We start from the raw sequence: 18046 nt of genomic DNA on the forward strand, positions 1-18046 counted from the left end.
ATCGGATTTAGCGTCATAAATTGTCTTAAAACCACTTTTAGTTGCCTAGATCCAAAACCGTGTATATTTGAGTAATTGCAACGAGGTTCAGTGCAGACCATACGGCCAAAGTAGTATAGCGTCATCAGTTAAAAGATGCAAAGACTACCTGATTCCGCATCTGCGCTTCGAAGGGGTTCTTAGAGTCACAACAGGGGTGGATGGTTGGCGCAAGTGTACCCAAATGCTGGACGAGGCGATACATGTGTGCACCGATGGTTCAAAAGTAGTGGAAGGAGTAGGACCTGCGGTAGACTGTGCCAATCCGGAAACAAACATATCATCCAATCTGCCAGATCACTATACCGTTTTCCAAGCGGAAGTATTAGCCGTAACCAAAGCAGTAGAAACACTGGAAGAAAATAGCTTAAACTGAAATTTTTATATTAACAGCCAAGCAGCAATTATGGCAATAATCTCCCATAGCACATCATCTTAAAATAGGTTATGGTGTAAAAATTCCCTTGAAAGAATCGGGACAGTGGGAAGCATACAGCAATATTGCGTACCAGGGTATAAAAAAGCGGATGAACTATCTAGATTGGGTGAGATTAAGATAAGGCGAGAGGTGCATAGGATCGACCGAAGCACGGGACTATAAAGTGTCGAAGATCATGTGTAGGTCGTACAACCTTAGACTAACAAGACTCATTATGGGTATTCTGAGTGGGCACTGCATTCTGACGTCACATGCCATCAAATTAGGCTTGTTTCGTGGTAGCACACGTAGGAAGTGCGGGTTGGAAGAGGAAACGATTGAGCACGTTTTGTGCTCTTACCCTGTGCTTGTCAGGCTAAGACTCCAGCTATTAGAAGTGATACAGCTGTCACTTCTAGAAGCAGCAAGTGGTATTTGCCAAGAGGACGGAGTGATTTTATAACATAGGTCCTGGTTCTTGATAGAGGTTCCAGGTTGGTCGTTAAAACAAACTTCTGGTAACATTACAGACTCATTCACTCTATGTAATCTCCTCACGGACCGAGCAGTTCAACCTAACCTTACCTAAGCTTCCGAGATGGGTGCTGCAACTATAAATTTAGTCAAGAGTCAAAGAAATGCTCAAGAAATTCTTGTACGCTTCAATTGATGTATGCGGACCGCATCCTGAATGAAATATTGTAAAAAATATGAATAATAATATAGAAATATACATATGTACATATTAAGGCAGTTCAGAGTTTTTTGCGTTTGATATTGGGAACGCTGCAATAGCGCAATAGCTAGCGATTGTGAATTTTTTTTTTTTATTGTTAAATTTTTCTTTTCACATTTTGTTTTGTATTGACAATTGCTATTCAATGTTGAAAAATAAACAATGGCATTTAATGTTGCGCATCTGCCATGACCATAGTTTAACTATATGGTTAGCTCATCTCTACATCAACAACATCCCTTTGTTCAGATTGTCAAAATTTAGGCGAATGGAATGGAGAGAAAACATAAATACGCTAAATTATAAAAAAATTACCACCACGGCAATAAATAATTGTCAATGTGTTGGTTCCATTTTGCTTTCCCTTTTATTTTGACAATCTCTATACCCATGCGCGGTTCCAGGAGGGGGAGGGGGACTTTTTTTGTATTAACTGTATTGAAGTATATAATACCAATCTACATAGCAGTTTCTTATCACAAAACGGATTTTTACTAATTTTTAATATTTCTTGATTTTTTACGTTCTAGGGGGGGGGGGGGGGGGGGTGGGCGGGAGGAAATTTTTTTTTAAATATATGTAATAATATCTTAAAAAAAGCAAGATAAATAAAAAATTAGTAAACATCCGTTTTGTGATAAGAAATTACTATGTGATTAGTATTATATACTTCAAAACAGTTAATACAAAAAAGTCCCTCCCCCCTTGAACCGCGCATGCTATACCACTGAAATGAAAAAATAAAATCAGCTGATAAGATGAGCCATGGCCATGACCTAGCAAATGCATAACCATATAATTTGTTGGTACTTTGTGTAAAAACAGTACACCAGTGTGCAAAAACAATGATGCTAGACCATTTGAAAAAAATCCTGAACTCTCCCATTTTCAAATAAAACAACTTTAACATTGGCTTACATTGTTAAAATAAAAAAAATTCTCGCTTTCTAATGATGTGGATAACGCGCTTCAAACGGAAATCATCGCGCTTCGGTTGGTAAATGCGGTTCATTCCGCTCCTGTACCAGTTCTCGTGGAAACCTTCGCTTACAACGTAGCTAGAGCAGCTTTGCCTTGATTTGACTAATCAAGTAAGTTGAATAATCAGTCTAATCGGCTAATCGATTACTCGACTAATTATAGTTTTTACTGTAACGAATTTTCTGCAAATCCTCTTATTTGCAACCTTCTGCAAAGTTCGAATCAGTAAACTGTTGAATAAATACCTTCAATATTAAATAATGGAAAAATTGCCTTTATTAAAGTACTTCACAATAACACTTATACTTTGCAACTAGCTTGCTTAACAACCAAACTGACTGATAGCTTAAATGAAACTGATCTCTTGCCTTCACTGTTGTCGCCCTTTTATACTGTCCGACCTCTTCGTTGCATATTTCTAGGCTTTTCTAATTCCCGAACTTACTAGTTAGTTATAAATTTCTCAGCTACAACTACAGATGTATAATTTGTATAGCTTCTCCATACCCCATGCGCTTGTATACAGAGGTGGCGTAAGGCCTCGCGGTGATAAGGGCCTCGCGGCCCACAACGAACATATAATTGAAAAAGTATGAAAAATACCTAAGAACACGGCACAAGGCTGTTCTTATAATAAGCTAGCTGACCCCTCAGGCGTTTTTCTGCGTAATTGTACCTTTAAAACTTTTAACTAAAAGAAGGACCTCTGGTAATTTTTTAAAGAGACCGATCTTAATTTTGCTTAGTCCGAAGATGATTTTATGGCAATTATCGAAAAGAAACTTGAGATGTGTGGACTTTTTCTGCTTTTCACTTTATAGAATGTCAAATCTCCCACCATCTTTGTATAAAACTTTAGAATTTAAATTAACGTCATTAGTTGAGAATTGTTAATATTGTGTCCGTTGTTGCACTGAACGCCTCACTTAAAATAAATTTTTAACTTAAAGATATTCCAATCTTCGGCGCCACAAATTTATGTTTATGTAATAATCAATATTTCTGTTAAAATCAATTATTTCGAAATCTCATCTCTTCCGTTTCTGACAATTTGTTTATATTTAGTCTTGCAACATTAGTTGGCGTTAAGCTGCTGTAGCGGGGAGTCCCCTTTAAGAGAAAGAGCATTGCTCGGGACTTTCTCTTATTAAAAAGCATTGTGTATCAAAACAAATGCATATGATATGTTACCTGTCAAATTTGACTCATAGCCATTTCCAATGAAAGTACAAATCGCGTTCAGACGGAGTCTTGTTCGTTCCTTTAAATAAATAATAGCGTCACATATTTTTAAAACTATAACAAGTGTTTAAAAAGTGGAGATAGGTAAGAAACCGTTATGTGATTGAAAATTGAGGTTATTATTTGTTTTATATCTTTTATTTGTTGCGCTAGAGTCCGCCTAATTTTACGGGTACAATATTGGCACTTTCTTCATAATTTATCAATCATGTCACTCTTAAGTACTAAGAGAGATAGAGATAAAGGGAGAAAATGGGAATCTGGTTCAGCAAAAAGAAAAAAAATCTGAAAGAGCTGTATCAAACCATGTTTTAAGTTCAGGTATGATGAAGTTTCTCAGTCGAGCTGAATCTAGTAGTACTGAATCAATTGAATCGCTTGCTTCCACTTCTCAACAACATGTGTCTGTATCCGACAATTCGGAAATTACTCCAGATGCACCAAATATTGATACCGAACGACGAGATTCTGAAAAAGAAATCAAGAGAGCATGATTGAAATAAGTTCGCCATCTGCTAGTAGAGCCAGTGATGTAGTGGAGCAAACATTTGCCAGTTTTGACGTGGGATTGTGGACGTTTCCCATGGCGGCTGCTAAGCGTCATGAAGTTAAGTCATCTTGATGAACATTATCCTCAAGATGATGATCATAGACACTTTTCCAATTTTCATTTCTCAAGAAATTAAGATTAATTGATATCATAAACTTCTTAGCCTCTCATAATTTGCATTTAGAGGTCACATAGAATCTCTCAAAACTGACGAAAACACTAAGAATTTTGGTAACTTTGTAGACTTATTTAAATTGATAGCTATTTATGATCCTACGTTACAAGAACACTTAAACCGCATTAATAATAAACAACTTACACACCACTATCTAATCCATGATACTCAAAATGAATTGATTACATTAATGTCAAATACACCTGTACACCAATAATACCTGTGAAGTGATTGGTAGGATAAAAGAGGCAAAATATTATTCTTTTTTACTCGACTGCACTAGAGACTCTAGTAGAGTTGAACAAATGCCGGTTATTTTAAGATATTGTAATACATTAACTGGAACCATAGAAGAAAAATTTATCGGATTTCTTGCTGTCACCGAAACGACTGGAGAATATTTGGCTAATGCAATACTGAAAAAAATGGCTTAGATATTCAAAACTGTCATGGCCAAGGATACGACAATGCTGCTAATATGGTAGGCATATATAATGGAGTTAAAACTCGAATTCTAAATATAAATCCCAGGGCACTTTTCACACCTTGAGGTTGTCATAGCTGGAATCTCTTGTTGTTCGCCAATTCTTCGGTGGCAGCAAAAACATTTTTTGGTTTTCTTCAGAAGATTCCTTTGCTTTTTTCAAGTTCCAGCAAACGCTGGAAAATAATCAAAGATAAATTAAAGCTTACGATGAAGCCTTTATCAGACACAAGGTGGGAAAGCAGAATCCAGGTGGTGAAGGCTGTATTATTGCAATTTGATGATGTTGTTGAATGTATAGAATACTTAAAATGCCAAAAGGAAAAATCGGACACACTCACTGATTGCGATTCCATTTTGAACGAAATGTTCAGTTTGGAATTTATCGTATCATTACATATCTGGTATGAGCTATTAACTCGTGTCAATACCATTAGCAAATTATGGCAATCTGTACAAGTCCATTTAAGCGTTACTCTTGAACATTTGCGTACATCTTGTGAATGGATAAAAGAATATCGACAAACTGGATTCGAAAAATGCTTGTCTGACGCTCGTCAGTTTATTGAGAAAAGCAGTTACGATTTGCCCAAAGATTTTAAAAATAAAAGAGTAGCCAAAAAGAAAAGGATGTTTGATTATGAAGGCAGCGATCAACCTATAAAGTCTGCAGAAAGCCGGTATGAAACCAATTTTTTTAATACCATGATTGATTCTGTGATCAGTAGCATGGAATCGAGATTTATGTCTTTAAGACAACATTTTGAAGATTTCGGTTTTATATATGACTTAAACCAGTTAAAACGAATTCCAAAGGAGCAACTACTGAAAAACTGTCAGGATTTACACAGTGTTCTGCAAGTAGGTGAGAGCAGTGACTTCCAGCCTTATGAGTTGTATGAGGAGTTACGAAATATGATTCAAAATTTACCCAACTCTATTACTCTCTCTATTTGCTACAATATATTATAGAGAACAATTTAACCAAATGTTTACATTGTCATTAGGATATTGTTAACAATACCTGTAAATACTGCTTCCGCTGAAAGGAGCTTTCCAAAATTGAAACTAATTAAAATTATTTAAGAAATACTATGGATCAAGAAAGACTCTCGGCTTTGGCAGTTTTATCTATTGAAGTAGATATAGCATCTAATTTACAAACCAATCATTGAGGAGTTCAGTAAGACCAAAAGTAGAAAATGTTTGTTTCTTTAATTTTTTCACCATACTAATTTTAAAAAAATTTTTTTTTAATTTTTTTATTGTTTCAAAAAGTTATATGTATGTAAAAATGTATGTTTGTTTCTGAACGAATAAAAACCGTCTCATTTCAAGTGATTTTTTATTTTGAATTCCCTTTTTGTTGCACCATATAGGGCCTCGCAAAATGTACCTCGCCCACATAAATTTTTTGTCTTGCGCCGCCACTGCTTGTATATGTGAGCGACACTTCCACAATCACAATTGCATACCTTTAGGAGCATCTCAGAAAAGATATCTGCATGTGTTTGTGCATCTCTTCTCCGCTGCGTGTACGTACATAGGTGTAGACAAAATGATCAAATTATTGATGTGCATTCACGTCACTGCTTAGCATCGCATAGAGATGGCAGTAGCCCTTAATGTTGCTAACATTCGTAACATTACTAATCAAAACCGAATATTGTTTGAGTAGATTTAATTGATAGTGGTTAATCAAAAATGTAAAATTTTGTTTAGATACTTGCATTTAAGTAAGGTGTGAGAAAAAAATAATATTTAGTTGTTAGCCTGTACAAAATTGTATAAGCTCACAACCATCGCTGTACGGTGCCATTTGAAAACAATACTAATTCTCGCGTAATGCTCAATTTATGTGTTTAACTATTCACTTTTACATGGTGATGTCATTGGCGATGACAATTTTCAGCACTGCATTACTTCGCAACTCGTTGTCAACCAGTACAACAAACGACAGTTCTTAGGTTTAAGCTCGTTGTCAACCAGTACAACAACCGACAGTTATTAGGTTTAAGCTTGTCTCAAGTACTTTGCAACGCAAATTCATTTCAACTGTACATATAAATATTCTAGTACTAGTTATAATTTCAACATTTTTAACTACAGTTGCATCAAAATGAATAAATACATTTAGTGTGATGTCATCTTTTAATGAAATTATGGAAATAATGTTACAATTACTGTCGCCCAATTATTAAATTCATCAATTCATTTCTATCTTTAAAAAATAATTAATTAGTTAGTGGCGTCGTAAAGGGGGGGAGGATAGTTAACGGGGCACTTGCCCCGGGCGCTACTCACAGAGGGGGCCCCAATTGGTCCGCAAATTAGAACTTCTTGGATAATTTGTATTTTTATTATAACTGATTTCTGCAAAAAATGCCTATACTAAAAAATGCATGCATATATACGGAACATTTGCGACAGGTTGTGGAATAATTGTACGCATATATCTTTTTTTCTCACGTTCAACGTTACGACGGGAATCATTAAAAAATGCTTTAACAAAAACTGAATCTGAAACGTGAATCTGAAACACGATGGAGCGCCAGAATACAATCGGATAGCGTTATCGTCGATGGGCTAGAGTATGTAATATAACATTTAGAACAATTAGCAGAGGACACTAACACCACAAGTGATACCAAAAGCGAATCTAAAATTCTGTTGCAAAATATAATTCATTTCTGGTATGAAATTTTAAGAGGATTGATCGATTACAAGATCCGGGAATTAATTTTAGAGAAGCGTATCATGATCTTAAATCATTAGCGACTAAACTATCCGAAATTCGAGAACTCTTCTCTATGAAGAAGCAATAGAAAAAGCGTAGTCTCTTTGTGAAAATAGGGATATTGAAAAAAGTAAAAGGTGTATGAAGGTGCCCGGAGAATCGGCTAGAGATGTTGGTCTTTCCGCAGAATGAGAAGTTTCTCGCGTTACGAAAAGTGTTCTTGATCGTCTCCAACAAGAAATACGTACAAGATTTACACGACTAAGTGAGCTTAATTTTAAATTTGGATTTCTCTTAGACGTTGGATATTTGTTAAACAAGGCTAATAACGACTAACGAAAGAAACTGTAAGAACTTGGGTGAATTTTGCAATACAGATTTCAATGGAGCCGAACTTTTTATCGAAAAATGTGACTGCAAATATTACTTCGCAGTAGAAAAGAAATTTAACTTAAAACTCCGTTAGAATTACTTTTATAATCTCTTATTGGGAAGCTGTTTTCTCAAGAAAATATTTTGCTCCGGGCGCAAGTAAACCTCACTACGCTACGGGAATTAGTGGAGAACTGCTGTAGTTAAGCACAACAGCTAAATATATATACAGCCTTTGTCAACCAAAAACGATCACTTTTGGTAAACGCTTGAGGAGTATATTATTAAAATGCTAAATTTATTGTTACTTTGTCTCTTAACAGCTTTTGCATTCCTACTTTTTAAACGGTTTTATTTAGGTTGACTGGACAGGCTGCACGGCCGTTGTGAACGAATTTTGTAATAAAAATTTAAGTAACTTCCCGATAAGCTACAAGCTTGCAACTTGGAATATAGTTCAGAACCCGATAACAATGCAATAATAAGAAAAAATACCGCCGCTAGGTGGCGCAAAGATCGAGATATTCAAAAAAATCGTATTTGTGGTCCGATTTGATCCATATTTGGAACACATAATACATACATGAATGGAAAGCGACCTATGATGTCCGATTTGGCTCATATTTAGAACAAATATAACATACAGTTCGGTAGAAGTGACATCAAAATATTTTGGAGTTGGTGGAGGTACAAGCATACGTTGCGCAAAGTCGAGTAAAGTCTTTGGAAGGATTATGTATTGAGGCCTTAGATTGTAACAAATTGTCAGGAAAGAGTCCTTGTAATAATGAGTCACTAAATGAACTAAATAGAATGACAAATAATAGGCAATTAAATAAAGACTAAAAACTTGAAAAAAAATAATAACAAAAAAATTTTAAGTTAAACGGTTTTATTTAAAACAATACTTACATGAAATAATAATGATAATACTAAAAGCTAGAAAATAATTGTTTTCAATAAAACCGTTTAACTTAAAAATTTTTTTTTAATTATTTTATTTAAATATATAAATATATTTGTTTTAAGGTTTCGCTTATATTTAAATAAAATGAGGTAAAGATTATGAAATTGCGTGTACAAATGAAAAAATAGAATTTTCTTTTAAATACGAGCCCTTTCTAGTTAGCTGTTAACAGCTGTATATGAACAATACTCATGAAAACAGAATAGAGAAATTGAAATAACTCAATTAAATTAGCCACATACAAATCAATTGAACCATTAGCCGGCCTATTGACCAGCCGCCGACTAATTGCTGAAAAATGTGTGGAATGTTTGGAAATTAACAATAAATTGCAACGCCTGTCAAATACAATTAAATTACGTCTATATTACCAACAATAGAAAATGAACGAATTTTCGATTTATATTCTGCGTAGATTACTAATAATGAAAGTAATTGCTTTATGAGCTTAGTGCTCATTGCTTAGTGAGCTGTTAACCTCTACATATAATGAAATTCTAATAAGTCGATGTCTTTACATTCAAGATATTAAAAAAAAAAAACAATTGATAGGAGAGGTCCTGAACCCAAGTCAGCAATTTTTAAAATTTTTCTCTGTCTGTCTGAATGTTTGTACTCGCATCACTTAAGAACCACTGTACTTAACTGAGTGCAGCTTTCAGCATTACATCAGCCGAGATCTACTTAACATATTAGGATACATTTCAAACCCTTCGACCCCTAGGGCTTTTATACCCAAAACATGGACTCGACTGTTTTCCAAATATATTTTTACAGTATGCATATTAAATGAAATGTTGAGGACTTTAACAAAAATGTTAATTTTTTGAGATGTCTCTACGAGTTGCCGGGATATAGGGCAAATGTGGTGCAAGAGTTTTATTATAAAAAAAATTATAAATAAGGTCGCTATATAAGTACCACGGAAGCGATTTCAAGATAACTTGGCTTTCGTATCCACCAACAAAATTCTTCGTTAATGCAAACTAAGGGATACCTTAAAAAAACGAGCGGGAGTGTAACTTCATCTTAAAAACTTAAGAGAATATTTCATAAATCCTGGTAGCATCACACTTTTGGATGATAAAAATTTAGTTCAAGAAGATACATAACTCGAACCTTTTATACAATGGGTTACCGTCATACATATACTATAAGCAGGGCACAATTTTTAGATCTGCATTGGGTGTGACAGTTTTAGGAAGTTCTGCCTAAAATCGGAGAGGGTTAAGATCCCAATTGGAACTGGTTAGTAGCTTACCATATAGTCTGTGTAAGCTTATTACCTCAGTGCAGAAGATTAATTCCTTCTTTTATGGTAAGCATAATAACAAATTTTGGTTGCGTCCGTAAGTACCAAACGGTATTAGAGAGGAGTAAGTTTACGAAATGGAATACTTATCAAATTGACATAGTTTCGAAATATTGCCATATAAGAAAAATGTCTTATAAGTAATGGAATTTGTATACCAAACTTTAGCATACTTCAAAGAAGTTGTCCTATTTGACGTACACGTGAAGTTTTTTACTTGACCGTATGCATGGACAAATGCATGTTACTTGCCCAAAGGTAACTGGCTTCGAAAATTTCTCTGTCATTTGTAGTGTTCAATATATACATAAATGGTTTAAGATAATTCAACGCAAATAAAAAAACAAAGTTTCGTTATTACAAAGTTTGACGCATACGAATTGCCGGGTAATAGATAATTATAAATATAAATAATCTTAATGTTATACATATGTAGCTAGATCGTTTAGGCTACCAGTCGACACTCACCAAAGGCTAACCCGAACGGTTCATTCTTCAATGCATCTTAAGAGCTAGGAACCTAAACCTGAGCTACAATCAAATCAAGTCACATTCTTCAGAAAACTTGAAAAACTGACTGCCTCCCTATATGCGTCAATGCAATTTTTGGAGGTGTTAATAAATCGAGTATACAGTTCAGCAGCTATTAAATTGGGTAGCCCGGTGGCATTCTTCTATTTTAAAGCAGCGAAGTCTACACTTGACCTGTGCCAGATTTTAAGCAGAAGTGCTCTGGATCGTTGTGTGTAATTTAACTATAAAAATTGTCTGTCAGTGCGAGCCATAATATGAATGTTAGTGTCTGACTTACAGATTTGACGCAGTTCTTTGCTGCAGAAAAAATAGGAGATAGTCTTGCAAAGCGACAGTTTCCCACTGATGGTTTAATGGCTACCTAGGCAACAAAAACTAATTCAAAGTGGGAAATTCGGTAGCCGCATTTGTACCAAGAGGATTAAGGTCTGAGCTATATGTGTTTAAATAAATCAAAGTCGATGACTATTTCAGAAGCACCTACAACTGAAACAGTTAAGGACACATTCAAGGGGCCAAAGTACCGTCTCTTATTGGGATAGTTCTGCGCTAGTGCCATTCGCTATAGGGTTAAAAATTTACAATGTGAATGTCTGGATTCCCTTATCTAGAGACCATGATACAGGAAATCAAGGTAATTCCACTTTAAAGTGTATTGGTTGTCAGAGCTATAATATTGTAACGTATTTACTACAACTCCGCTTATTTGCAACCTTCTACTAACGGTCGAATCACTAAACTGTTGAATAAATAACTCCACTATTCAATAATGCAAAATGGCCTTTATTAAAGTACTTCGCGATAACACTTATACTTCGCAACTGATAGCTTGCTTAAACCAAACTGATTGTCGTGCCTCAACTGTTGCTGTTTTTTATACTTTTTGGTTTCCTCGTTGACATATTTCTAGGCGCTTCTATTTCTAGAATTTAATAGTTAGTTATCAGCTATAAAATTATCAGCTATAACTACGTGTATAGGTTCTCATACGCGCGTGTATATGTGAGTGATACTTGCACAAATTATTGCCTACTTTTGGGAGTATCTCAGATATATGCAAGTGGTTGTGCGTTGCTTTCCGCTGCTTGTATGGACATAATGATTATTTTGGTTATGTGCATACAAGTCACTGCTCATTATCGGCTTAGAGATGATGGTATTCCTTAGTGTTGCTAATATTCGTCACAATATGTTGAAAAAGCATTGCCATCTCAACAAAATTATGTTTTGGAAATTTTAAATTTTTTTATGGAATGTTACTAGTGACAGTTGAAAGCAGTGAGAGGAGATAGCATTATAACTAGTACCGTCTCTTATTGTGATAGTTCTGTGCTAGTGCAATTGGCTACAGCGTTACGTTCACAAAATTTACAATGTTAATGTCTGGATGCCCTTACCTAGAGACCATGATACAGGAAATCAAGGTAATTCCGTATTTGACGTATTTGACATAAAGTGCGCGCTGACGACTAGAGCTATAATATGTCAAATGCTGAGAAAGCATAGCCATCTCAACAAAATTATGTTTTGGAAATTTTTAATTTTTATTCGACTATCAATATTTAAATGATAAATATTTTCAGAGTTGCTAAAAAGTACGAACTGCTTGAAATACAACTAAAACTTCGCATAAAGTAAAGCAAAATCTGTATACTCCTTAAAAAAATTCGCGCTTCTTAAACTCCGACCTCTAAAGTGGGATAGCTACCCTCTGCACATCATTACTATGCAGTTTATTTTTCTCTCCAACATATCGGGTATTGCGACTACATTTTCTTCTCGGTATTTGCTTATAAGGAGGACGGATATATGCGGATTAACTTTGAATATAGTGTCCGTATAATACGTTTTTGATTATGCAACAGGTGCGACGCGTCCTAAGACTTCACCACAAATGGACTTCATGGCCTGCCTTTGGAAGTTTACAAAATGAATCACTCAATTTGAAGGTTTGAATATTTTAATAAACTTAATTCTATATTTGGTTTTGACCCGAATACATATAAAAAACAATCATCATGAAGCCTTTTACGTTTCTTAATAAGTTTTACTTACATTTTTGTTAAAATTCTGTTATAAATTAATAAAAAAAATAAAAAGAAAATATTTTTCCGCCAACAAATTTGCAACTTAGCAAAACGGAACTACGATCGAAATGCAGAATACACAAAATCGAACGATTCGAAGTTGGATCGAAAGATATTGGAACACAGAATACCAAAATTGCCAAATCGAAAAAATTCCAATCCAAGTCGAAATGCAGAATAGGGCTGATGATTTATATTTATATTATATTTTTTAATTATTTTTTTTTTCAAGTTCTTAGTCTTTATTTAATTGCCTATTATTTCTCATTCTATTTAGTTCATTGTGTGACTCATTATTACAGGGACTCTTTCCTGATAATTTGTTACAATCTAAGTCCTCAATACATAATCCTTCCAAAGACTTTACTCGACTCTGCGCCACGTATGCTTGTCCCTCCTCCACCTCCGAAATATTTTGATGTCACTTCTACCGGACTGTATGTAATATTTGATCCAAATATGAGCCAAATCGGACATCATAGATCGCTTTCTATTCATGTATGTATGATGTGTTCCAAATATGAGCCAAATTGCACTACAAATACGATTTTTGTGAATATATCGACGCTTGCGCCACCTAGCGGCTATCTTTTCCTTATTATTGCATTGTCATCGGGTTCTGAACTATATTCCAAGTTTCAAGCTTTTAGCTAATCGGGAAGTTACTTAAATTTCAATTACAAAAAAGCTAAATAAAACCGTGTAACCGTCCTCTTCATGAATAATTTTTCTTCTTAGTTCGCATGGCTAGGTACCCGGGTACCACAAGACAGTTCATACGTGAGAACTACTAGTGGTACCTGGGTATCCCAGCCATGAGAACTAGTAAAAAAAAACTAATATTAGTAATAAAAAACTAATTTATTAAAAAACCATCTTTATGAAATTATATTTGAAAAAATGGTCTCTTCTTTTTGTAGAAAACGTATTCCCATACGATGCCACAAATTTTTAACTCGTTTCTATTTGTAGATTATTTAAAAATGGCTTTTGAATATGCAAAAGGTACCCGGGTACCCATCTATACACAGGACGGTTAAAAAAGGTAGCCTTTTGGAATATTTATTTTTTACAGATATGATAGCGCTGTTTCAAAAGGGAATGTTAAAACGCATCTTATGTCAATAGGGGGCAATGGCGATCAGATTTGTATGATGTGATAAACAAAAACCAAACTTTATGTCATACCTCGCAAATGACTATATCATGTTGGATTTCACCCGAACTTACATTGCCTTACTATGTTAACATCTATATAGGCTAATGAGATGCCTCTCTCATCACAATAACAATTGACTCATGCATAGAAATCGCAAACTATTTAGTTTGCTTCAGTCTTTTAGCACTCATTCAATTAATTTTAGCGCTCAAATGAAAATTAAAATTTTGAGAGTAAATAAAGTATTTACTCACAGTTTCCCGCTGGTGGTTATTGGTTACCAATACGTTCCGTTGAACATCATAGCTTGCAATGATCAATAGCAAACATTGTAGAAAATTTCAAATTTAGTATACTACAAACGCTTTTGAGATATAAACTGAACAAAATGAACGTGCAGGATTAGTCTATACTTACATTCTAAACTCAACCATTTATCAAGTTGAAAATTGATTTCAAGATGACCGTTGACGAAAATGAATGTGTGGAAGTGATAATCGAAGGTGAACCCATACTAAAACCTATTGAATTGAAAAATATCGGATTTCTCGAACAACAACCGGTGATCGTTAATTGTCCAGCTTGTGAAGTTGAAGCGCTAAGCATTGTGCGTCTGGAAGTGGTTACATGTTTGCAACGGTTTTTAAATGCAACAAAATTGTGGTGAGAAATAGAGAGATGTTTGAGTTTAATACTCCTTTCTTTTTGACAATATTCTTTTAATTATACAGCAAAAATTGGCCGCATCGACATGACCTCAACCATTATTGCAGTAAGTGTGGCTGTTATATTGGCCGTTATGTACCAATCGATTGCAGTGAACGTTGCATATCGCAAAACGCTCGCAAAATGGCTGCAAGTGGCAGTATATCATTGAAGACACCACCAAAAGATTGCGCTGTTAATGTACAAAAATTGCGCGAAAAAGTGAAAGCAAAACGGGCGGCAGCGAAGGCAGACAAAGAGGCTATTGAAGCAACAGTGATTAAAGAAGTGGTACAAGAAGAGATAAATTGAACTCATTAATTCGAGACGAGGAGGTAGCGAAAATATGGAATAAGTTAGCAGCGCTATAGTTGAAGAAATTTGTTTTATATATTGAATTGTATTTTTATATTAAACTAGCAGACCTGGCAGACGTTGTTCTGCCCTAAATTTGGCCTATCTGCATTTTTTAATAAGTTTTTTCCGTCTAACTCTGCCCTCCCCCACCCCTCTTCACTTTTTCCTGATCCTTTTATTCACTCCTCCTTCCGTCTTTTTCTCTCCACTATCTCCATATTCGTCTCATTCTATTTCTTCTATACTGACCTTCTACTTCTCTCTTCTCTCACCTTCTTCTTCATCCCTTATTGCCTGTCCCAGAGGGTGGTATGTATTTTGTTCCAGTCCCAGTCCCAGTCCCACTCCGAGTCTCAGTCCCGGTCTTAGTTCTAATCCCTGTCCCAGTCCGTCTCTGGTTAACTTCCCGGAAAAAAGGATCGTAAATACTAATATAGGCAAATTTGTATACCAAATTTTCAAATTTTGAATTTTTTCTAAAAAAAAATAACTCAAGAATGGCTAAACCGATTCGGGATTTCAAAATCAACTAACCATCATCTCTCCTTCCTGTATCTTTCCTAAAAATTTCATGGCAATCTTTCTATCCGTTCTCGAGTTATGGAGTGACAATCAAAATGTACACTTCTTTTTAGATATATAGATAAATGGGTCAGAAGGTCCTTAAAAATGTTACCAAAAGTTTGCTCAACGACTAAGCTAAAAAACCTATCAGAAACCAGGTCCTTTGTTATAAAATAACTACATCTTCTTGGCAAATACCAGAAGCTTTCTAGGCCCAATGCCAATTGTTGCTTTTAGATCTAATAGATGTGCCACTCATAATATTCTTGGCCTTGCGAGCGGCGGGCAGGAGCACAATACGCACTCTAACGTTTCCTCCGCCAAACTGCACTTCCTACATCCGCTATCATCAACAAGGTCTTATTTAAAAGCATGTGACGTCTGAAGATTTAAAAGCATGTGACGCCTGAAGGCAGTGTCCAGTCAGAATACCCCCACTGTGCCTACAGTCTTCAATTTTTAATGATAGGAGTAACTTTGTTAGCCTTAAGTTGTAATAAATACACATTCGGCACTTTACAGCCCTGCGCTCGGGTCCACGCCTTTTTGATTATCTCACCCAATCTGGTCTTAACGTCTATGGAGAAAGTTTCGAGGGAAGCGCTCTTTTTAGCTAGCTTATCTCATTTTTCGTTCCCATTTATTCCCTTACGTCCAATGAGCCAACATATATATGTATTGTCACGGATATTACCATCACTAAGTTATCCCATCACTAAGGCGATGCTAAGGCCATGCCAAGCAGTATTTACGTTAATAATCAAATCAAGTATACACATATATAAGGCAGCCCAGAGAGATGTCACACACAGATGCATTTACTTATACGCCTATGTGCGCGCGAGAGACTGTAAACTACAAACATTCACATCAATAATTCAATCTTTATGTATCTACATAAACGAATAAATAATTGCGTCTACACATATGTACGTATACGAGCAGCGGAGCGGCAATGCACAAACACATGCATATATCTTATGTCAGTGGTCACAAGAGAGGGCAATAATTTGTGCACGTAGTTGTGGCTGGCGATTTTGTATCCGAAACAAATAGTAAGTTCTGGAAATCGAAGAGCCTAGAAGTATGCAGCGTAAACTATAAAAGCGGGGCAAGCGAGTAAGAAGTAATTCAGTTTGAGTTGAGCTATCAATCAGTTTGCTTAAGCACGCGATCTGGCGGCCAATAGTAGAGTTTCATTTGAGTTATTAATCAGTTTGGTTATTAAGCCAGCGAGTAGCAAAGTATAAGTGTTATTGTGCAGTACTTTAATAAAGGCCATTTTTCTATCATTCAATATTGGAGTTATTTATTCAACAGTTTAGTGATTCGAACTTAGCAGAGGATTGCAAATAAGAGGATTTGCAGCAAATTCGTTACAATTGGTGTCAGAAGAAGAATTGTTGAATAAATTCCAGAAGACAACAAGGATATGGCAAAGTTCAGTGAATTAAAGATCCAGCAACTGAAGAAGGAGTTGGAGAGCCGTGGATTGAATACAAGCGGCGTTAAACTCGAACTTCAGGCACGGCTACGAGAGGCAATGGAAGCAGAAGGAATTGATGTGGAAGAGTATGTCTTTCACCTTGATGGCGAGGAGACAACAAAAATTGAAGAGAAAAACGAAACATCGCAGACGGTTACCAGCACAGACTTGAACATGATTTTGGCTGCAATATCTGCTCAAACATCGACAGTGGCTTCTCAACTGGAATCGCAAAAGACAGATATAACATCTCAACTGGCATCTCAACTAGAAGAACAGAAAACGTATATGTCATTACAGATGGAATCCCAAGAGACACGAATAACATCGAAGATTGAAGCACAAGAAACACGTATTTCAGAAATGTCGACACAAATTTCTTCACAACTGGAATCGCAGGAAACCCGTATAACATCAAATATGGAAGAACAAGAGGAGCGCTTATCATTGCAGGTGGCACAAATGTCTTCACAGTTAGAAGCACAGGAAGCAAGGGTAACATAAAAGCTGGAAGCGCAGGATGCAAAAATCGCTCAATTTCAGGCAGAAGTCGATGATTTGAAGGGTCGTATGGAGCAGTTACAATTAAATCGTCCAGCAGTTTCAGCGAGTAATCCAAAGGTAAAAACACTATCCTTTGACGGTTCTGTTCCTTTCCAGGTCTTTAAGCTACAGTTTGAGAAGACCGCAGCAGTGAACAACTGGAATGCGGAAGATAAAGTTGCTGCACTGTTCGTGGCATTGAAAGGGCCTGCAGCGGAAATCTTACAGACGATTCCAGAGTACGAACGGAACAGTTATGAAACATTGATGGCTGCTGTAGAACGACGTTGTGGAAGCGAGCATAGGAAACAGATATTCCAAATTGAGTTGCAAAACCGCTACCAAAAAGCAAATGAGACATTGCAGGAGTTTGCTTCAGATATTGAAAGATTGGCTCATCTTGCAAATGCGGACGCACCCGTGGAATACACTGAAAGGGTAAAAATCCAGAGCTTCATAAATGGCATACGAGATGTGGAAACGAAGCGGGCTACATATGCGAATCCAAAACTAACGTTTGCTGAAACGGTATCCCATGCATTGACCCAGGAAACGGCGTCATTATTGAGTAAACCAGCATACAAAGCTCATCGTGTGG

At 35.9% G+C, this 18046-nt stretch overlaps 1 protein-coding gene across 1 annotated transcript; it reads left to right on the forward strand.

Moving 5' to 3' along the window:
- Window positions 1–14057: 14057 nt before the first annotated feature.
- On the forward strand, window positions 14058–14974 carry LOC137247117 (uncharacterized). Its single transcript, XM_067778191.1, has 2 exons — window positions 14058–14456; window positions 14525–14974. Exons 1-2 carry the CDS (start codon window positions 14254–14256, stop codon window positions 14808–14810), a joined length of 489 nt encoding a protein of 162 aa, XP_067634292.1. The 5' UTR covers window positions 14058–14253; the 3' UTR covers window positions 14811–14974.
- The last annotated feature ends 3072 nt before the right edge of the window (window positions 14975–18046 follow it).

Source organism: Eurosta solidaginis, chromosome 3, assembly GCF_040869045.1.
Source record: "Eurosta solidaginis isolate ZX-2024a chromosome 3, ASM4086904v1, whole genome shotgun sequence".
In the NCBI taxonomy this organism is placed as follows: Eukaryota; Metazoa; Arthropoda; class Insecta; order Diptera; family Tephritidae; genus Eurosta; species Eurosta solidaginis.

Coding starts and splice junctions, on each gene's coding strand:
- LOC137247117 (XM_067778191.1), top strand. CDS start 14,254: ATGACCGTTGACGAAAATGAATGTGTGGAAGTGATAATCGAAGGTGAA. Junction 14,457..14,524: donor TTAAATGCAACAAAATTGTG/GTGAGAAATAGA, acceptor TTAATTATACAG/CAAAAATTGGCCGCATCGAC.